The sequence below is a fragment of the Marmota flaviventris genome, chromosome 11 (genome assembly GCF_047511675.1).
Source record: "Marmota flaviventris isolate mMarFla1 chromosome 11, mMarFla1.hap1, whole genome shotgun sequence".
In the NCBI taxonomy this organism is placed as follows: Eukaryota; Metazoa; Chordata; class Mammalia; order Rodentia; family Sciuridae; genus Marmota; species Marmota flaviventris.
The window spans coordinates 45,107,993-45,130,551 of NC_092508.1; the positions used below are offsets into that span (position 1 = coordinate 45,107,993).

General features: G+C 33.7%; 1 protein-coding gene across 1 annotated transcript in view; it reads left to right on the forward strand.

Annotated features, from left to right (window-relative positions):
* Window positions 1-22,559, forward strand: part of Col5a2 (collagen type V alpha 2 chain) — a 135,192-nt gene that overhangs the window by 91,151 nt on the left and 21,482 nt on the right. Inside the window, exons 13-35 of the mRNA XM_071618996.1 lie at window positions 798-851; window positions 2,646-2,699; window positions 3,350-3,394; window positions 3,910-3,963; window positions 5,388-5,432; window positions 8,037-8,090; window positions 11,562-11,660; window positions 12,002-12,046; window positions 12,160-12,258; window positions 13,411-13,464; window positions 13,704-13,811; window positions 14,571-14,624; window positions 15,181-15,279; window positions 15,744-15,797; window positions 16,471-16,569; window positions 16,682-16,735; window positions 16,824-16,877; window positions 17,802-17,855; window positions 18,327-18,380; window positions 19,599-19,643; window positions 19,870-19,968; window positions 20,958-21,065; window positions 21,349-21,402. Of these exons, the coding sequence (XP_071475097.1) occupies window positions 798-851; window positions 2,646-2,699; window positions 3,350-3,394; window positions 3,910-3,963; window positions 5,388-5,432; window positions 8,037-8,090; window positions 11,562-11,660; window positions 12,002-12,046; window positions 12,160-12,258; window positions 13,411-13,464; window positions 13,704-13,811; window positions 14,571-14,624; window positions 15,181-15,279; window positions 15,744-15,797; window positions 16,471-16,569; window positions 16,682-16,735; window positions 16,824-16,877; window positions 17,802-17,855; window positions 18,327-18,380; window positions 19,599-19,643; window positions 19,870-19,968; window positions 20,958-21,065; window positions 21,349-21,402 (1,539 nt within the window). The remainder of the gene's footprint in view (window positions 1-797; window positions 852-2,645; window positions 2,700-3,349; window positions 3,395-3,909; window positions 3,964-5,387; window positions 5,433-8,036; window positions 8,091-11,561; window positions 11,661-12,001; window positions 12,047-12,159; window positions 12,259-13,410; window positions 13,465-13,703; window positions 13,812-14,570; window positions 14,625-15,180; window positions 15,280-15,743; window positions 15,798-16,470; window positions 16,570-16,681; window positions 16,736-16,823; window positions 16,878-17,801; window positions 17,856-18,326; window positions 18,381-19,598; window positions 19,644-19,869; window positions 19,969-20,957; window positions 21,066-21,348; window positions 21,403-22,559) is intronic.

The window sequence follows — 22,559 nt, forward strand, 5'->3', positions numbered from 1 at the left end:
TCAAAATAGTCCTATCATTGGATTTGATTTTCTGTTGTATTTCTATTGTTTTTTAAATTTAATGTGCTTTAATTGAGTATTCATAGAGTTAGTAGAAATTTATAAATTATTACATAAAGAAACCAAACCATTCTCACATTTCCTGATCTTTCTTTTTGTTGAATATTTCATTTCCTTGTTTAGTTTTTAAACAATCATAAATCCACAAAGCTTACAGGGAATACTTCACTTAAAAATTCCTAATCACACTATAATACCATATTTCCTATCATATTCTGCTGGCAATGTTCACAAATTCAGAGAAAATTTAAAGAAAACATTGACTAACTATAAATGCATTTGTTTATCTATTACATATAAAACACAACATAAAAAAGGAAAAGCATATTTTCCCTTAAGTTTCTCTCCTGATTTTTTTCCTTATTCTTTTGCCTAGTCAATTCAGACATTAAACAGGTTGGTTCATTTGTATTTTCTTCTTCTTGTTGTTCTTTTATCTTGCTACTACTTGCAATATAGTGATATCATTTGAAACTTTGAAAATGTTATCAAATCAATACTTGGCATTACTCCATGTCTGTGTAAGCCATGTTTCCATTTCTAACAGTGCATTTGCTGTGATAATTTTTGATCACCTAGATATATATTGACAGATAAAATATACTGGTCTTTTCTTTTTGGTTTAGTGTGTCAGTGAAAACTGTGATTCAGATTTTTGTTTTTCTGGAAAAAAAGTATATTAAACAATTTCCTATTTGTACTAATGATGCTGAAATACCTTATCTATTTTTCCCCAGGGAGCACGAGGCTTTCCTGGGGCTCCTGGTCTTCCAGGCCTTAAGGGTCACCGAGTAAGTTCAATCTGAATTCTCTGAAACTGTGGGTTATGAGTAGGATGTGGGGAACACTGTCTTCTAAATCTGTGCAAATCCCTTTGTCAATTTTTTTTAAACTAGCCATGATTGCAGCATTCATCTGCAGTTACTGAAATCACAATTCTTTTTTACATTTCCTTCAAATTTCATTTGATTCTAAAAAGAAATGTCATTTGTGTTCTTACTGTGTACCTGGTACTGTGATACCAAAGAGCATACAGTGATAAATGAGAAAAGTCTCTGGCTTGCAGCTTTAGCTCATAAGAGGTATAGTTAAGAAAATAAGCAATTACTATATAATGGAATAAGTGACAAGATTCAAGTAGAGAAGCCAGCCAACCCAGATTTGGAAGGCAGTAGAATGCTTCTTTTATAACTCAAAAGAATTAACGTGTAACTATTATATGTTGTATACACATATATAATCTATCTAGCTATTTATCTATCTGAAAGGGAAGATAATATTCAATCACTGTACACTGACTAGTCTCTGTTTTGAGTAGCTGAGCTTCTAATTAAAATGTTTGATGTTGCTGGTCTGGTTATTAAGCACAGTTGTACCTCTACATCCCCTGGAGATCAATTCCAGCCACCCCCTACCATCTGTGCCCCGCCCCCCCCCCACGCACACACATGATACCCAAATCCATAGAGGCTCAAACCCTTTATATACAGTGGCAGAGTGTTTTCATATAACCTATACCGTGCTCCCATATACTTTACCTCTAGATTACCTAAAATACCTAAATAATCCAATGCAATATAAATGCTATGTAAATAGTTGTTGCATTTTATTGGTTAGAAAAAATGATAAGGAAAACATCTATATGTTTTTAGTACATTTGCAACCATTGATTGTAGGGCTAACTGCAGAGTACATGTCATTAATAAGAGAACTTGGTTTTCCTTTGAATTTTTATTCTATTTTTTTTTTTTTAATTTTTGGTACCAGGGAAGGAACTCAGGGGCAGTTGACCACTGAGCCACATCCCCAACCCTATTTTGTATTTTGTTTAGAGACAGGGTCTCACTGAGTTGCTTAGTGCCTCTGTTTTGCTGAGGCTGGGCTGGCTTTGAACTCAGGATCCTCCTGACTCAGTCTCCTGAGCTGATGGGATTACAGGTGTGCACCACTGCACCTGGCTGAAAATTTTTGATCCCTGGTTGTTTGAATCCATGAATGTAGAATCCGTGTATACAGAAGATCAATTGTATTTTGCATATCACTTCTGAATATAACTCATATTTTGTAACTATGAACTCTATAATTCTGTGTGTCCTCTAAGCCCATATAAATTTTTATTTGTAGCTATAGATTAAATTTTTACAAAGTCATGAATGTTTGGCAATTGATAACACTAAATGTTGAAAATATTTTTTAAATAATAAAACCCTACTTCAATTTTCTCTGAGTAAACTTTCAAAAAAGGTTGAGAATTTGAAGATATTTTGAGCAATAACTTAAAATTTGAAATTGTTTTCATTAGGCAGTTTCTTTTTGTGTGTGTGTGTGGGGGTAACCAGGGATTGAACCCAAGGGCACTTAGCCACTGAACCACATCCTCAGCCGTTTTTATTTTTTATTTTGAGATGGAGTCCCGCTAAACTGCTGAGGCTAGCTTTGAACTTGCAATTCTCCTGCTTCAGCCTCCTGAGCCCCTGGGATTCATAAGTCACTTTTTATTTTTTATGCTTCTTCTAAGTATTAAAAATTGAAAACAAAACCCAGCATAAATATATATACATATATATTTATATTTTTATTCTCAGGGACACAAAGGTCTTGAAGGCCCTAAAGGTGAAGTTGGAGCAACTGGTGCTAAGGTAATTGTACAAAACCAAAGTTTACCAGGACTACAGTACTTCAGTCCTACTTTGAGTACCTATGTATTTTTCAGAACCCCGTCAACTAATTCTTCAAGCAAAAGGGGGTATAAATAAATGAATGGTTAGGTAAATAACATGTGTTCTGTTGTTTACTACCCTTTTAATTCTAGGGCCATATAGCCTTGCTTATTCCAAAAATTTATTTCCATAGGGAGGGAAAATATCAAGAAAGTACTGAGGGATTTTTATTGTGAGGCATCATGAGATACATATATGAGAAAGCATCTGGTTTAAAGTTTATATTTCTAAATTTTCTATAATACATCTTCAGAGAATATTAGTTAATTTTATAAAATTATGCTTGAGACATACCAGAGATTGACATGTAGTTACTTTATTAGTAGGTGTGATAGTTTCCATCTTTCTTGTTTAAATCCCCAATTTTATCTTAGACTTACTTCTGTGAAATCAAAATTTCACCTAATTTTATGGAAAAGCAATAATATAAACTTTTGAGATCCTTCATTGAAAGATTATAAAATATGTTCTGAAAATAAATGTCCTCTTTAAAATTTTTATATATGGACTAACATAATGTTATTGTTGACTTAGTTTTCTCATATTGTGCAATCTCAATTTTGCTTCAGGGTGAAGCTGGCCCTACTGGTCCAATGGGTGCCATGGGACCTCTGGTATGTATCAGTTTTGTTATTTTTTCTTTTCAAGGTTACATTAAGAAAATGTTTAAGAGAAAAATAAAAACACATGAAGAATGTACATTAGTCAGTGAAATACTGCTGACAGACGAGCAAGAAAAAGAAAAAAGAAAAAAAAGAAAAAGAAAAGAAATTGGGCCCTTCGGAAGGAAAAAAGGCCCTTTCTGATTTCACCTTTTTCTTGAGTGTTAAATGACCTTATATTTTTCTAATCACAATGATCAAATCAGTATTTGATCAAATCAGTATTTGACCAAGTACTATACTTGGCCAAACAGTATGTACTTGGCCTCTTAAAGCTAAGTTAAATAAAATCTATTTATATAAGAGGTGGTGGGGTAGGTGTCTCCACAGGTAGTTGTCACACTCCTGAAAACATTGCTATTTGGCAACTAATTATATTAAATCTCAATTGGATGGAATAGGTAGTTCAATCAGCCTAGAATTCAATTTAGACTCTTTAAGAGATGTTTTCTCTGTCTCATCTATAGGGTCCAAGAGGAATGCCAGGAGAAAGAGGGAGACTTGGGCCCCAGGGTGCTCCTGTAAGTATACCTGCTTTTATCTGTACTGCTGAGATGTGCATTTCAACCCTTTTTTTTGGGTTTGCTTCCCTGAATTTGTCTTTTAAATGAGAAATCACAGTAGATCATCTGCTTTTTTTCTTTCTTTTTATTTTGGAATAATTTTTAAAAATATTTGGAATAAACTCCAAGTTTGAATATTAGTCTCCATAGCCTGACATTCCAAGAATTGTGAAGAAAACTGATAGAACGTTCACCCCATACCAAGGTTCAATCACCATCATCCTTACAATATCTTTTTCCAATAAAAGTGCTCAACACCACCCATGAAATTCCATCAAATTTATGGTTGCTTTTTCTTCTAAACCTTCTCAGGTGCCTGAGATATTACATCTTTAGTCTATTCCCTTACACTTCAGTACTATTTCAGTTCACTCTTGGAGAAAATATATTCTACTGTGCTCCCACAGTGCGCCAAGATTGATTCCAGCTCTATTTATCACCAGCTGTTCACTGGGGAATCCAGCTTAAAAAATTTAATTTAGAGTCAGCTTTATTTTACCACTTCTGTCTGGCTTTAGAGTGTTAGGTCAAGTTTCCTATGAAGCAGCTTCAAAGTAGTCAATTGTAGACAGGAAATTCACTGGGGATTGCTCTTAGAATTAATACTTGTGGATGATTAAATAAAAGAATAACGGTTTGTGAGAGGGAGAAATTGAATTGTGTTGCAATTGCAACAGAGACCTTGGTAATCTCAGGGGAATTATGGAGCTCTTCAGACTTGTCTTGAATGGAAGTCAATTGTTTGTACCCTTATATTGACCAAAGAAAGGGCAAAATTTTGAGAGAGACTCCCTTTACTGAGGACTGTTCTTGGGAAGAGTAACCATGAACCAACCTTCAATACTTTTAGCTGATGGAATTGTACTTCAGACCTGAAGGGGATCTGGGTGAAGACCAGACTCCATTATAAATTAATTTGTGTGTGTACACATGTTGTTTCTAAGTTGTTGTTTTTGTAAGGAGGACATTCCTTCCTTAAGTTAATCTGTCTGTTAAAAAGAATAGAAGTTGAAATTCTCATTGTTCCTAAGTTTATATGATAGAATGGGATATATTAAAGTAAAAAGAATAAATTTTATTCAGTATCATTGTTTCTTAGTTTTGATTTTCATTTCTTATTGCTGTAAGAATAGGTATTTTTATTACCACCTTATCAGCTTTTCGTAGTTGGTTATTTTTATTAATACTCACCCAGAGACAGTTGTTATCTGTTAACTTTAATATTTATTCTTCAACTTTTAACATTTTGAAATTGTTTACAAAGCAAATGAATTATGATAAAATACTTTAAAATGTAACCTTATATGAGAAGTGGAAAAAATTAAAAATTACTATAAGTAAAAAAAAAGTGTAATCTTACCTTGCCTTTTTATTTTAATTAGGGACAACGAGGTGCACATGGTATGCCTGGGAAACCTGGGCCAATGGTGAGTAGTTGTACTTTCATATTCATTCATTCATTCTTTGTCTATCAATTATTCTGCTTATACATTTAAACATTAACAGAATATTCACTATTCCACATACTTAGAATAAAAGATGAAAAACACACAATTCTTGTTCTTGAAAACTGGATATATTAATAAATATAATTGCATAATACTATTGCTAACTGCTTATAATAAAGAATACACATGAAGTATAGGAGATAGTGGAGGAATTACCTAAACATACAGTAAAAGAAGAAAGTAAAGGAAGACTTAAAAGCAGTTTTCAAGCAAAGTCTTGAAAAATGAGTACATAAAACAGACAAGAATACAGTTCATTCCAAACAACAGATAGATGAAAAAACATGGTGAGCTCAGGAAAATGCTGAGAGGGTAAAATTAGAGTGAGAGGTAGGAGCTAGATCATGAAAGGCTACGTTTTCTCTATTAAAGAGTTTTTGAAGTCTGTCTTAAAGTAGTTACTGAGAGATCATTGCAGAATCTTAAACACAGGGGTGTCATGACCTGAAAGATCACCTGCTGGTAATGTCAGAGATGACAGGGCGAAGGCTGAGATGAAAGTCTGAGTTGAATATCACAAATGCAATCCTAGAGAGAAATGATAAAGATATAGACTAAACCTATTACAGTGGTAATGGAGGCAGGCTGCATATCTGTGAGCTAAAACATCTAAATGCCACAGCTTATTGGTTTTCTGGTTTAAGGAATTTTGTACGATTTATCTGAGACTTGAAATACAGGAAGAGCAACAGGATACAGCTTGTGGGTTTTGGTTTAGGATGAAAAGAAATTAGTTTAATTTTGTGATTGGATATGCAAGAGTGGAACTCAGGGTAGAGATGTGAATTGCAAATATAGATTTGGGAATTTTTAACATATAGGTAATAAGTAAAGCCATGAGAGTAAAAGTATAACATGGAATGAGAAATGAAAAGATTTCAGGGAATGCTAATATTTCACACAGAGTGTTTTTTATGCTCAGTATTGATAATGCTATTGCATTTTGCTTTAGATAGTCTTGCACTATTTCATAGGTGCCCTTTGAAATTATGAACCTTTAACTCACAGTTAAAGATGAAAATTTGAGCATTTATTTAACTATGGTTAGTAAAATATAAACAAAAGCAAAATTTGTAATTTCACAAATTTCTAGCATATTACTCATTTTTAATATTCCTTTCCTTACTTGTAATGTATAGATAGCCTCAGTTGCTACTCATTATCTGCTGGGGTTCCCAGAATCATGAAGGGTCTCAAGAGACTTATGGATATAATAGATTGTAGTAGTAGTAGTAGTGGATCTAAGTCTCTCCTTTTATTTTGTTAAGGGAATTTAAATTATAATTTTACAGGAAAAACCAAACTAAATTAATATTTTCAGATAGCCTAAAAATATAAAGTTCTTTTCTGAACCATAGAACAATTGATTCATACATGTATTTTCCCCACCAAATAACATAACTTTAATAGTGGTGGGGATGGGGGAAGGAGAGAGGGGAAGAAAGGGTGGATGATAGGGAGTAGAAATGATCAAAATCTGTCATATGCAGGTATGACTATGGCATAATGAAATCCACTATTCTGTGTAATTAACATGCACTAATACAAAGTAAAAAAAAATTAGAAATGTTTAAAAATGTAAGCTATTCAAAACAAATTAGAAAATAGTGGTGCAAATTGTACAATTTTATCTTCTTGAAACAGCAAAAGTTGAGTCAAGTTCCACAAGTTAACTTGTACTAATACAACTCCATAAAAAGAAAATTAGAGAGAGAAAGTGTGTGTGTATGTTGAGGTGGGGATGGAGATGGGGAAGGTGTTTCTGCTCAACATGAGCCAATACTGAAAGATGTTCAAAGAGAAAATTTGTAAAGTTTTTAGTTTTTCCATATGCCAAAAGGACAACAGAATTCTACTATTCTGTAAGTATACTTTGAAAGGGATTTCATTAATTCAACATTGATGGAATTAAAATGCAGTCCTCAAGAAGAACCAAGATAATGTAGAATAGAATTCTTCTGATTTTCTTTAGATTTAGCTTTTAAATCAATGGTTTAAACTCTATGCATGTAGGATAGTGATAAATATCCACTTATTATTGCTCTGAAAAATCCTTCTAAAATATCCAAGTTGTTTTTAAGCATCAATTTTATAGAGTGACATGCTAGATTTTGGTACAAATTATAACTTTCTAAAAACTATTTTTGCTACTTAGTTTCTAACACAGAGAAAGTGAATCTCAAGAGGCATTTGTTCAGAATTATTTGTGACTGAGACTGACTTAAACTTATGTGGTACAATAAGGAAATACAGTTATCATATTTAATACTTTTGGTTTGTCTCCTAGAATTATTTTTGATCAGTGTTAGAAGATACTTATAATAAAACTACATTATTATATTTGTGGTTTGAAAGCACAAAACAGATTATTCCTATATTATGTGTTAAAATAAAGATTGTTGTGCTCGCTTCGGCAGCACATATACTAAAAATTAAAATAAAGATTGTTATCAGATAATGAAAAAAATGACCTAATTCAGTATTAGAGACATAGTTGATAAGTTTTATGGTTTCTTTTAATAGGGTCCTCTTGGAATACCTGGCTCTTCTGGTTTTCCAGGAAATCCTGGAATGAAGGTAAGATAATTGATATGTTTAACTCTATTTGAGTCCCAAATTAAAGAATAATATTGCATTAACTGAAGAGTATGGAAGTCCTTCTTAATTAAGTGAAGAGCCTAGAGTAGTATGTTAATTGTCCATTATGATAGGAAAATAAAGAGAATTTTAAAATGAAAGTAACTCTATAAAATGTAACAAAGAATAATTACTTATAACCATACAATTACAATATCAAAGAATATCATTTCAGGGATCTAGCATAACAGGTATAAGGAATAAGAAAGAGTTTTGAACTGAATTAGAATTCAGTTCTTGGATAGAGTGCCAGGGAGTCATAAACAGAAGAATGCTCTGCACAATAGAAAGTTAAAATAAGTCAGACCTTGTTAGAAAAGGCTGTTCTTTCACACGATGCCAGCCATCACCCTGCCACCCCACTTGCAGCCATTGAAGGCGTGGGCAGGGAGGATATTTGGCTCTCAGTGTGGGAATGGATTAAAATATTTTGCTGGGATGACTTACATTCATAGTGAGTCACAATTGCAGTATTTTGGGAGAAATGTAAGGAATACAGTAGGAGGGTGTAAGCTCAAATCAAACTTGATCCTTGGCATAAGTGACTTCATTTTGGGATCTCACTCCATCTTGTCTGTAGAAGGTGATGCTCCTTCTCCTTTTGTGTTATCTTCCAGGTCAGCAATTCAGTTACCTGAAAGCTAGTCAGAGAAAAGTCACAAGTGCTCTCTCTATCTGGGGACCTAGAAAGTCCCCAGGAACTTTTCTGGCTCAGGCAAGAGCCAAAACTGTGGGGAAAAATACACGAATAAAAGCAAACTGACTCTGTTCTGTTGTTAGACCTGTTGGTAAGCCCCCTGTCCTCACCACTTGGGGCTGATGCTGCCTGTGGTGTCTGGCCCCTTTCCTGCCTTGGAAAGTGAATAATCATCTTTGCTTTGTGCTTGGACTCTGAAATCCTTCTCAACTCACAGACCTGTTACCATTTGGTTAGACCTAGCAGAGGGTATTAAGATTATATTAGCTGAGTTAGTGAATAAATTCAGAACAGTATTTTCAAATTTTAAGCAACACATTTGATTGCCCCTCACCCTAAGAAATCATGGCAAAGACTTTCATCTTGAAGAATGGATTTACTTACAAGATTTATTTAGTCTTACAAAAACGACAATGGCAAATGCAGGTAACTAGCCCCCTTTAAGCCTTGCTTTTCTCATGGAATTTTGCCTAGAATTGAGATAATCTCTATATTTTTACCATATTGGACCCTCCCCAATATAGTGTCATGTCTCTTATTAATAGTGCATAGTGCTATTTAAATGGGATTTCAAGTTAGAACAAAAAGACCTGAAATTTCAAACACTAATTGAAATACCAGAATCATCAGGTCAAATGATTCTGCAGGCTCTCTCCAATGCTCTCTCTAAACTCTGTGCCACCGGGATGGAGCTGCCTTCAGATATTATACTAAGTCATTTCACTATCATTTCTGCTTTCCTTGGGCAACTTTTTGTGCCCCTGTGACTCTGATTTTCTTCCTGATGTCTAAATGTTTTCATTTTGTGTTTCTGGGGCTAATATGCAGGGCAACACACATGCTAAGCATGAGCTCTACTACTGAGCTCTTTCCAGCCCTGAAATCTATATCTTAATACAATTTACTCTTGCCCCACCTCCTCTATATCCCTATAAAAACATCCCAAATTCCTTCATTCTTCATATGAGACCCTCCACCCCAAAATTGAGCTCTGGGTTGGGAATAAAGAAAGAGTACTCACAAAGCCAAAGTCTATGAATTAGTAGAAAGGGATTTTTGCTCCTATGGAAGCAGTTTCAAGTTCACTAGCAATTGCACTTTATATAAGCCATCACTTTGGATACTTCCCGGTCCTCCAAAAATTTTTTTAAGACTTGTTGTCAGCTCTGGAATGCTATTTAATAAAACTCAAACAGCTAGCAAACCTGTTTCTCTAAGAAATCATTTCCCTGTATTTGCTTCTCACCCACGCCACTATAAAAATTCTTGGGTATTTGTTTTTCTGCATCCAGTTTTTTGCGTTTCAATAAAGAGTAATAGAGTTTTAATGTATTTAGTTGATAAGGATGAGCCACGTAAACAATTTCAGTTTTCTAATCTAGGATTAGACCACACAGATATATAATAAAATATAGGAACTAAGTTGAATTTCAGATACAGAGTATAAATTTTTAATATAGGTATGTTGCACATATATTGCATGGGAAAAACTTATACTAAAAGTTATTTGTTTATCTGAATTAAAACTAGCTAGGCTTTCTGAGTTTTATTGCTATCTGGATCATTATGTTGAATTTAAATAAAGGTAATTATCAGGTTACCTTGACCACTTAGTTCTGCTCTTAATGCTGTTTTTAAAAAATATCTAATTTATATCAAAGAAGTGTGTGTGCGTGTGTATGTGTGTGTGTTTGATAAGTGTTGTTTTGTTTTGTGATGCCAAAGGTTGTCAAGCTCATTAGATATTTGTAGCCCTGATATTTTACATTTTGCTGAATGAATGATTTCTTGAAGGTCAATAGCATTGAATTTTTATAAATTGAGTAAAATTTATACTAATAACCACGTTTTTTTCTTTATTACTTATATAGCAAGAAAACAATGTTTTGCCCTCTAATGATGATATAGACTTTTTTTTTTCAATTTTTACCGTGAGTTTCAGTCAATTGGAGAACCATTGTTTGGGTCCTGTAGCACATTTTAGCTGATCTTGGGTTGTTTTAGAAATATAAAGAGATACTTTGGTTTATTCTTGGATAACAATCAAACTTTACTTGTGTGGTACCTTGTTGGGCTTGAAATGTCCATGTTTACATTAAACAGAAACAACTTCTACAAACATAATGGATCTGTTCAATTTTTCTATTTTTTGTTTGATTTGAGTTAGAGTCTGAATATGCTTCTGCTATTTACACAGAAGTGTACTTGAAGTGTATGAATATTTATCTAAGAACAAATTAAAAGCAAAATGTGTAGGAATTAGAATATTTACTCTCATTCTTGGAGTTTGGTGTTACCTGTATAGGATTCTTCCCAATTTTTGATTATGAATCTAGATTGTATTAAATGTTAAATATAATAAGTTAAAAAATCCAATAATTTGGTATGAAGAATACCAAATTTTGTGAAGGTTCTGAGGAGGGAAACTTAAGTTGACCCTGATGAATGTGTAGGATTTCTATATTTGGAAATTGGGATATGGAGAATATTCTCATGAAAGAGGTCCCTAGCATAATTGCATAAAAGGCATGTAGAAAGGTAGTAAGTCCATTCCTTAAGCTGGGTTAGGCCCATGTCTTTGATAAACCTCTTTGTGCCCTTGGCCTCTGTAAATATTTGGGTTTAAAATGAAAAACTACAAACTTGTAATCAACTTTGTTCCATGACACTGTTATATTTTTCTTAAATTAACATATCCCTTTGCACTCCTTTAGGGAGAAGCAGGTCCTACTGGAGCTCGAGGCCCTGAAGGTCCTCAGGGTCAGAGAGGTGAAACTGGACCACCAGGTCCAATTGGTTCTCAAGGTCTTCCTGTAAGTTCCTAGTGTATCTAAGCACTAGCTCTGAAAGATGGGCACTTATTATAATATCAGAACAAATGCAACCTGTCTTAATATATTCTCTTTGAATTCTGAATGAGTGCTTAAAACTCATGAAAAAAAAAAAAAAACAAACAACATTTCCCTTATCAACTCTGCGTGTTTTCCCCAATTTATGGAAAAGGTAATCAGTCATAAAAGTATTCTTATGATGTGAATAATGTGATTTTTGCATTTTTTTCTCTCTCCTTTGGGAAGATGATTGGACTTCTGAATGCTACCCATATGTGTCCAGATATGGCTTAATATTTTAAAACTTTTTATGTGCCTTTTAGGGTGCAATGGGAACTGATGGTACACCTGGTGCCAAAGGCCCCACGGTAGGTAACTTCATTTACACCATGTGAAACTCTAATAGTTTCAATCCTTTGGATATTGGCCCTACAATACTACCTAGGTCTCTACTTATCATGCCACTTTTGCTACCTGACAGGGCTCTCCAGGTACCTCAGGTCCTCCTGGCTTGACAGGACCCCCTGGATCTCCTGGCCCTCAGGGTAGCACTGGACCTCAGGGAATTCGAGGACAACCGGTACTGTCTTTTGAAACATCCATCATCCTGTAGTATTATCAAACTAAGAGTGCTTAGAGAAGTAACAGGTAATATGAAACAATGACGCAGACAATGTGACTTATCCAAGTGAGGGAAATGAAGTCTGGAATCTGAAATCTCTGAAAGCCAAATGTTAATGTGCAATCAAGTTGTTTAAATTCTAAATTGAACATTATTGCCGTAAGTTAAATTTTAGGTTTTTTAAAACTTAATATAGTGATAACTTCATAGTTCACCTCATAGAATTTTATGGTTAGTTAAATAATAAATGTTACAAAAATATTTTATAGGGATTTATGAGATGATTTGGCTAAAATTAGGTTGAACAGATATTTCTTGAGGGTTATTCTTGAAGAATGATTCCAACATACTGTTTCTATTAAACAAGTTTCCATAGTTTGCAGAAATTATTAAGAAATATATTTGTGATGAGTCCATAAGAAATAAACACATTGAGAAGTTGTGCTTTTATAGCTTTTATCTTGATGGGGAAAATACAATTTTTTCCCAGTACCACTTTAAACAAATATTTTAGATTATGTTACAAAAAAATGTGGTCATGTTGATAAACTATTTTTAATTGCTAAGGATAGATTTATTAAAATATGAATATTGCTGATATGTCACAATTTACTTTACTATGTTCTCAATTTGGCAATTTGATTCCTTTGATATAAACACCAATTAATATTTAAGGACACAAATACAGAACTCCCAGAGCATTTCAAAAATGAAATATCCTACTTGGAGTTGCAAAATTCTCAAGAAATAAGAGAAACAAAATGGTTTTGATTCTGAGTAAACAAATCTATATCTTAAGTAAACACTAAGTAAAATTACCTATAGAAGTCATCATTGTTAATTCTAATTTAAGGATCAAATCTGAATAATAATGGAATAATTTTAAGTATTTTAGTATGTTTGAAAAAACATGACATTAAAAATCAAACTGTTGAAGTTCACATAGATTCACATACATTCTATAAGATCTGCCAAGTTTAAAAATCACATTACTAATTCGATATAGATTCAAACACTGAAAAAAATTCGTGCCTATTCATGCTAATGGATTAGAGCAGATTGGACTTGCTAAATGTCCTGGTTTCTATAACAGTTAACATTTTATTTTAGGGTGATCCAGGAGTTCCAGGTTTTAAAGGAGAAGCTGGCCCAAAAGGGGAACCTGTAAGCCTTCACTTTTATTTTTATTTTTTTTTTAAAGACTAGAAGAGCATAAATGTCATTTGGAAGTGTACATCTCAAAATGCTCAAGAGATTAAAAAACAATGGGACTAATAATAGCTTTGGATGAAAATACTTTGTTTATTATACTTTAGGATTTGTGACTGGCTTCATTAAATGAGTCTTCCAACTATTCCACTTGTCAAAGAGCTCCTCTGGTAACTTCCTTATGTTTTTAACAGGGGCCACATGGTATTCAGGGCCCAATAGGCCCACCTGGTGAAGAAGGCAAACGAGGCCCTCGAGGTGATCCAGGAACGGTTGGACCACCAGGCCCAATGGGAGAAAGGGTAAATTTGAATAATAAAATACATTCTTATAGTTATGGGGGAATTGTGTGAGTAAGTTTGGGGATAATAAGGAAAACTAAAGCATTTAAGGGATCCACTGTAGTGGCCTCAAAACAGTTTAACATGGTTGTTGTGTATAAAAAGAGCCAACTGTCTAATCATTCCTCATTCATTTGTGCGACACATATTGATTGAATCATTACCAAATGCCAATTTGAGATTTTGGTGCTTGGAATACATTAGCAGACTTCTGTCTACTATGGTCTGAGCCTTGTGTGGACGTTAGTTTACTTTGGTGGGGAGATACAATTAGAAGCCAGTAGTAAATAAAAACATATTTACACATTCACTTATTATCTAATGGGCTGGCATGGTGAAGACTTAACTAGAGTATATGATAGTGATATAATGTTAGATTAGGTGCTTAGGAAATAGGGTCCTTTGAGAAGATACAATTTTGCCTGAGACCTAAGAAAGAACATTCTTAGCAGAGGAAAAACTAACTCCTAAGCCAGAAGGTCAGAAAGGATTTGGTCATTGTGAAGGTCAGAAGAGGCTGCTGTGACTGCAGTATGAAGAAACAAATCTGAAAGGGGCAACAATAATCCAAAATTTGTACAGAGCTCAGAGCTGTCAAGGGCTTCTCACACAAAACAATACTAGTGCTCCTAAAACTTTATAATAATTAAAATAAAAATTAATCGCTATATTCCAAAACTGTCAATAGCAATTTAAAGATTATATTTTCATCCTTTGTAGGGTTCTCCTGGCAACCGTGGTTTTCCAGGATCTGATGGTTTGCCTGGACCAAAGGTGAGATCACCCCACATTGCTGATGCTCACGTGGGTGGTGTTTAAAAGAGGCCAAGTACAGGATGGTGATGAATCTGGCATGAATCCAGATCTAGAAAGGAGGTGGACGCAGACATCAGGCCTGTCCCTAAACTATGTAACTGGTTTTCTTTTAAGAGGACTAAGTCAGGAGGATGATGGTTTAAATATTATGAGAACTTGTTTTCAGACTTTTGAGGCACATTCCAGAGATGAAAAAATAATAGACTTTTACTTTAGCTGATATATATCTTTTACTCAGAAATTTAGCTCTTCCAAGACTCTATTTGAATTATTGGAGTGAGGTTCTAAACACAACTTTGATTAATCAATGATGGGAAAACCACTCTTTTACAAGATATTCAAGTTACAACAAAATGTTTAATAACATTGTTTCGAAGAAGTCTTTGTAACATCTTTGACAAAATAGTTGTATATTAGTGCAGATTTGTAAAATAAGAATTTAACCTCTCCCTGCTTTTGTTTCCCTGTACTCCTTTCTTTCTTCTTCTAACTAGTATCTCTTGGTTTGAAACAGGGTGCTCAAGGAGAACGGGGTCCTGTAGGTTCTTCAGGACCTAAGGGAGGCCAAGGGGACCCAGGACGTCCAGGGGAACCTGGGCTTCCAGGTGCTCGGGTAAGAACCTGGAGTTATTTGGTATATAAACCCCAAAGAAATCCTAGTTTATCCATTGAAGGTTTTTTTTTGCTTTTGCTTGTTTATACAACTTGGAGCATTTTGTTTTTATGATTTTGATCTGATTGTTTGAAATATTGTTTTTAAATTATTTTCACTTATAGACAACATGTTAACGTATAGTCTTCGTTTCTCAAATAAGTATATACTAGTAGCTTTGCCATTTGACATGAGAAAAAAAATCTTGTTTTCATTACTTGCTAAAAAAAAAACCCTGCTTGTTTGGACTTTGGTACAGATTTCCTGATAAATTTCACTTTAACAAAATATCATTGGTAATATTATTTAAACTCTGGAATTGGCCATCTATTCAATCTTTAACAATGCAACACTATTTTTCCTGTTTAGAATCTTTACTTAAATGTCAGTTTAGCAACAAATTGACAGGTGCTTTTCATTTTCAGGGTCTGACAGGCAATCCTGGTGTCCAAGGTCCTGAAGGAAAACTTGGACCTTTGGTAAGTAATTTAAATAAAAAGCTATTACCTTGATATTTTTAAATAGATATGCAATTTAAATGACACTAATTTGAAGTTAATATTGTAATTGTATGGATGTTATATTTTCATGCTTCACCTAGTAAATTCTTCAGATCTTTTATATTTTCAAATTGAACAAAATCTAGATCAAATTTCATTGAAATAAATGTTGGAGTTTGAAATTCCAAAATTGAAGAGAGTTGAAATGATGCTATTTGATATTAGTGAAATTTGTCTACTAACAATGTTCTCATTTTTCCAATTTTATATATTTAAAAGATAAGGAGGTAGGACTCTTAAGAGGTGATATATTTTGAGCCCTTACCTTATATTTCATTGTAAAACAAAGTCCTGAATTTTCATTACCACAAACTAGAGTAAATGAAAGAAGAAGGAAAGATTCTTCCTATCAATATGAGAATGTCAGGAAATGTGAGGACAAGGCTTATGCATACAGTAAGAATAAAATCTGTTCTCTAATTACTCCAAATATTTAAGAGATTTTCTAAAAACCATCCAACTTTTCTGAGTCACTAAAAAAAGCCATGGGGTAATTTACAATTTATATAACTTTTATAGTAAGCAAAAGAAAATGGCAAATTTAGAATGGAACATTAAGAGAGAACTTACATGTTTCCTGTCTATCCTATAGGGTGCTCCAGGGGAGGATGGCCGACCAGGTCCTCCAGGTTCCATAGGCATCAGAGGGCAGCCTGGGAGTATGGGTCTTCCAGGCCCGAAAGGTAGCAGTGTGAGTACAGTGTATACTATATGCCGCCTCAGCAGAATCTGCATTGGAAGACCAAAGTATATTTTTTAGAAAACTGATTTGAGTTTTAGAATTACTTCAATTTACTCTTTAGGGTGACCCTGGAAAACCGGGAGAAGCAGGAAATGCTGGAGTTCCTGGGCAAAGGGTAACTATCCATTTTCTGCTAAAAAAACAAATATGAAACTGTCGAAATTCTCATTGTCTCATCTTATGAATTCTCTGTGTGATACTAGGGAGCTCCTGGAAAAGATGGTGAAGTTGGTCCTTCCGGTCCTGTGGGCCCTCCGGTATGTGACCTTTTAGTGATTATATTTTTAAATCACATTTCTTGGTGATGTTTGTCCAGGATTTATGAATACTTATTGAATAAGTTTCAGGAGAAGTGAATACAAATGTGTGGGGTAGAAAAATTTTAGTTATATTTTATCACCTGATTCCTTGTGATCTGGTATTTCCATCCTTTTACAATAAAATGATTGGCCTTTTCATTTTAAAGATTTTTAAAAATCTGATGACAAAGACTACCTTATTATCTTTATAAGTTGCAATTGACTTTGACAAATATTTTATATTTTATTAAAATTTTAAATACTAATTATACCTATCTTCTTCCAATAATGTATCTTATAAAAATTTACTTAAGATGGCTTTTTTTGAAAAGATAAAAATAAATAATATATATTCTTTGAGATTAGTTTTTTGTTTTAGGATTTTGAAGTTGTTTATCAGAAATATTTGGGCATATTTGCTGGTTTTGGTGTGGAACAGCTTAATTGTGTTTCTAAAATGTCAGCTTTGCTTTCTTTAGTTATTCTGGTTTTGAAGCTGTGATTAATAATTCTTATGGCACATAGAAATAAACTACAAGAGAAAATATCATCCTTTTAGATTAGATATGGGAAAATGATGGATTTTTTTCCGTGCTCAATTTGCCCAACTTTCTTATAATTTGAAAATTGACTCCAGACATTTTCTTTTTGGATCAAAAAAAAAGGAATACATGACATCAGTCTCTTCACTGGCTTTAGATGATATTTTCTCACCAGCAGGAACTTCAAATAATACCATTTGATAGATTTTTTAATTCTAGTCTGTTATTTAGCCAACATGATAAACATGCTGAAAGAAATACTGGAAGTAAGCTGTTTCCATAAACAAGAAGCAGACATAAATCTATCTGTATTCATGATTTTCTTTCCTTCATGACTTAGGGTCTAGCTGGGGAAAGAGGAGAACAGGGACCTCCAGGCCCCACTGGCTTTCAGGTATGCACTAATTCAGGTTTCTGTTCTTCCATTGAATGGTTTTAAGATACGAAAAGTTAAGGTTGAATGATGTGAAATTCTCACATTTTCAAAAAAGTCATCCCCCTTTGAGTAGATGGGATAGATATTTGGATAAAATCAAGCATTTTTGTTCAAAGGAATGGAATTCCCCTGAAAAACTGATCAAACACAAAGCTATCAACAAATTAAAAATAATAAAATGTTCCTGATAACTGAACAAGGCTATTAAACTATAAGTCTTATCATTTTTATGGGCATAGTCACTAAAATTTGTTTGGAAAAACTTTCATGATTTATCTACATACATGTTTTGCTTAATGTGTCTACATAATATCTTTTGCTGGGTATATAATCACGGAGGTTCTATGAATTATAAGAGATGAATTGTTAACATTGGTAGTCTATGTATTTTCATAGATTCAAAATTTTATTTCCTTATGTTCATTTTAGGGGCTTCCTGGGCCTCCAGGTCCTCCTGGGGAAGGTGGAAAGCCAGGTGATCAGGTGAGATTTAAAATAATAACAACGCCATAAAAATTGCTGGCTCATGATATTACTTTTTGTGAGTGAAGATCTGTTCTGATTTTTTTCCATATATCTCTTTGAATCTTCAAAAGAATCCTATGTATTATTGTTATCTGCATTCTACAGATGAGGACAGTGAGGCACAGAGATACTAGATGTCTTTCCTAAAGTCACACGGCTGATAGTATTTGAGCCCAGGTTTTCTGTTTTCCAAGACTGTGCCCTTAACTAGCAAATATACCTTACCATAGCCATAGAGTTTCACTGGAGGATTTATACACAGTTATAAACACATATAATGATTTTAACATAAGTTAATCTATTTTTTCTTTGAGTGATTCATTTGTTGCTTACCATTCAAAACAAGTATTTCCTGAAAATTTCTTATACTTGGCTCTACTGAGAGGAACAGATGGATATGGGCATTGCTGTCATATTAAGAATGGTAGAAGATGGAGAAAATAAGAAGAGAGTTATAATACAGCATGTTCTGAAAGCAATAATAGGGGAGATAACATATGTATGAAAACATGAAAGATGCACCTAATTCAGATAGACATAAGGGTCTAGGAAAAGTTTCTGAGAGAAAGTAGTATCTTGTATGAGATCTGAAGGATGAACAATGGCATAGTCAGAATGAATGGAAGGACTTTTCATAATACTATGAAACTGGGGTTTTAGGAATATCATGTCGCAATGAGGACGAGCTGTTTCAGAAGAACCCATAATTCCTCGTAGTGTTTTGTCCATAACATATGTCTAAAAAAAATATTTACTAAATTAAGTAGGACTTAATTGGTTCTATTTAGAAGATAAGCTCTTCACTGTTTTTTATATTATTTTTCTTTATGTAAACTTTTCTATGTTCTATTGGGATATAAAAGGCTTTGGGATATATTCTTTCACTAAAAAGTATACCATACTAATTTTGTGCCAGAATATTTTGCATTTTTTCATTGCCAAAAAATTAAACATTCAGATATAATTTAAAGTTTTCTGGAAAAATGTTTCTATTCAATATATGGATATTCTTTTATTTTAAAAGTATATATAATTTTCCTTCTTTAATATTATGGACTTATTCAGCCTTCAAATGGTACTCAGAAATAAATTTGATATATGATCTAAAAAGATTTCTACTAATGCCTTAGAGCTATCTTAAAGTTTTTCTTCCGTTTTTAAAAATTCTATTTGTAGGGTGTTCCTGGAGACCCTGGAGCAGTTGGCCCATTAGGACCTAGAGTAAGTATTTTCTGTTTTGTGATTAATTTTGCTTCCCACTGGCTTCAATTTTAAAACAGCATCTTATATCTTAAAAGGAGTTTTGATTTACGCACCAAATTAAAAAACTTGAATCATGAACGAGGCTGCTTCTAAATTTTTCTCTAGCAATGCCATTTACAGAAACATTTTAAAACCATTTTTAGATGAAGTATTGAAATTATTTGACATTCTAATATTATCATAGGGAGAAAGAGGAAATCCTGGTGAGAGAGGAGAACCCGGAATAACTGGACTCCCTGGTGAGAAGGGCATGGCTGGAGGACATGGTCCTGATGGTCCAAAAGTAAGTACCACATTGATCTCCATACTTTAAAAAGCTCTAAAATTACTGCCTAGCAGGTTCCAGATGGTATTAGAATGTGTTTCACTTTTTTTTTTTTTTTTTGCAAGACGAGTTGACTTTATCATTTAATTTTCAACAAATATTTAATGAGTGCCTACTAGGCATTTTCCTGGCAAATAAAGAATGAGCTCAAAAGAAGACTTTCTGCAAGGTAGATAATGCCCTAAGGCATATGATGACATGATGATATGATTCACACACATGCTTATTCTTAATGCTTATTTAGATACATTTTATTAATAGGTTCCATGCGTAAGCAGAAGCAAGAAATAGAAAATCACATTTTTTACTAAAGCTATTCTTAATCACGTGCTCCATTTTCCTTGTCTCTGGTTGCACAATTCTTTCTACACATGTGAAAATATGTACTTTTTGAACCCTGAAGATAGAATACATTATAAAGGAGAAATCAGCACCCTTCCCTTTTAAGTGTCATTGGTAGGAAGAAAATAATGCAGCCAGCTTCAGTATGCACAATTGAAGTACAATTTTCCATGATCATGTAGCATGACAGCTTTTATCCTCTTCAGGGAACAGAGTGATTGGATAAGATTGACTTTAATCTAACCACTAATTATCTGAAAAAAGAACTTAATAACACAGGTTTTCTTAAGAGAGGATGGAATCAACATTTCTTTCCTCTAAATGTAATCTCATCTTTATGAGTCTAAGATGTTGCCAATAGAGGAAAAAAAGAAAAAGGCAAGTCTATTATTTTTATTTTAATTGGTATTTAATTTTCTCTAAAGAGAAAAGTTGGAAGCATAAATCAAAAGTCAAAAATCAAATTTGTTTTAATTCCTAAATAAAAATGTAAACATTAGGTTAAACTATGTGAAATTGCTGACATTCAACTACCGTTGCCCTACTGAAGTAGCAATTTCACATGTTTAGTCTTAACGTGGTCACTTATTATTTGTCCATTTTAGGGCAGTCCAGGTCCGACTGGAACTGTTGGAGACACAGGCCCACCAGGTCTTCAGGGTATGCCAGGAGAAAGAGGAATTGCTGGCACTCCTGGCCCCAAGGGTGACCGAGTAAGTCTCTTTATTTATCTATTTATTCCACTTAATTTCTTTAGATGTTCTACTAATAATGATTTCTTATGTAGGCTTTTCCTTCTACCATTCTGAGTCTCACATCACCTATTCATTTATTCTTCTAATAAATATTTATTGAGAAAGTGCACAGTGCCAGGTACTGTCTAGGCTCAAGGGGACACAGCTATGAAGTCAATTAAGCCTTTGGACCCGTGAAACTTTCTCACAGGTGTGGGAAAGAAATAATTGAATGGATAAAGTATTTTGTATGCTCTTCCAGGGCGGCATTGGAGAGAAAGGCGCTGAAGGCACAGCTGGAAACGATGGAGCAAGAGTAAGTGAGAGCATATTTTTGTAGCAGGGTGAGGAACCAACATTATAAGTAGTATATGAATATATCTTAATTTTTCAAAATAAAGTTTATCACGTTTCATTGGTAGTCAGAATTTTGAGAATGATGGCATTTGAGATGTTATGTGAATCAGTCATGGATACTTATTTTCATACCACAAATTACTGGAAGCCCAAAAGTAGTCATTGTTGAAAAAATTAAATAAAACACAAATGTATTATGTCTGTGGAATGGGGTTTAAGGGAGTGGGGTGCCTCTTTGTCTTTCTCTGTCATCTTTTTATTTCATGTGCAATGTTTATTTCTGTTGAAATGTTGATCTAAAGAGCTAGTCTAGACCTCATTCCAGTACAGGCAAGTAGAATTTTATAGTAGCCAAAGTGTGTTAAGTGTTCCTCAATATACTGAGTATTATAGGTGAGAAAATTACTGCACAGTGACTCATCATTTATGCTTTCATCAATGAACAGTCTGGATAAGTGGAATGTTAAGAAGAATGGTTGAGGGGCTGGGGTTCTGGCTCAGCACTTACCTAGCATGCATGAGGCACTGGGTTCAAGCTTCAGCACCACATAAAAATAAATAAATGAAATAAAGGTATCCTGTCCATCTGCAACTAAAAAAATAAAAAATAAAAAAAGAATGATTGACACCAAAGCATTGTTTAATGTCATGTCAAAAAAATTGACATTTAACAAATTTTAGATCTTCAAAATTAGAATATATTTGCAGGTCCAAGGGTAATCAGGGTAGTAGGAAAATATATTTTCAGACATGAATTATTTCCTCATGGAGGAATGGTTAACACAGTGGTTCAAATGCTCGGCATTTTCTGTTACAATTCCCGATATTTTGTGAATTTTTCCTGTGTCAGTGAGACATGGTTTGCTGTTATTTTCATGTTGTGCCTGGCAGTAGCAATTTCATCATTAAAAAAAGATCACCTTGAGCCACTTTCTGGTACTTCAAATTGAGTAAAATAGAGAAAAGTTTTATCTTAGGTGATATTGTCCCTTTATCCTTATGAAAAAATTTAGCGCATCACAAACACTTGCTGTCTTTTCCCTTTTTGTTAAATCTAAAAGTTGATTTAATATTTCAAAAGCAATTTAAGTAAATTTAGAATATTGTTGGTGTTCT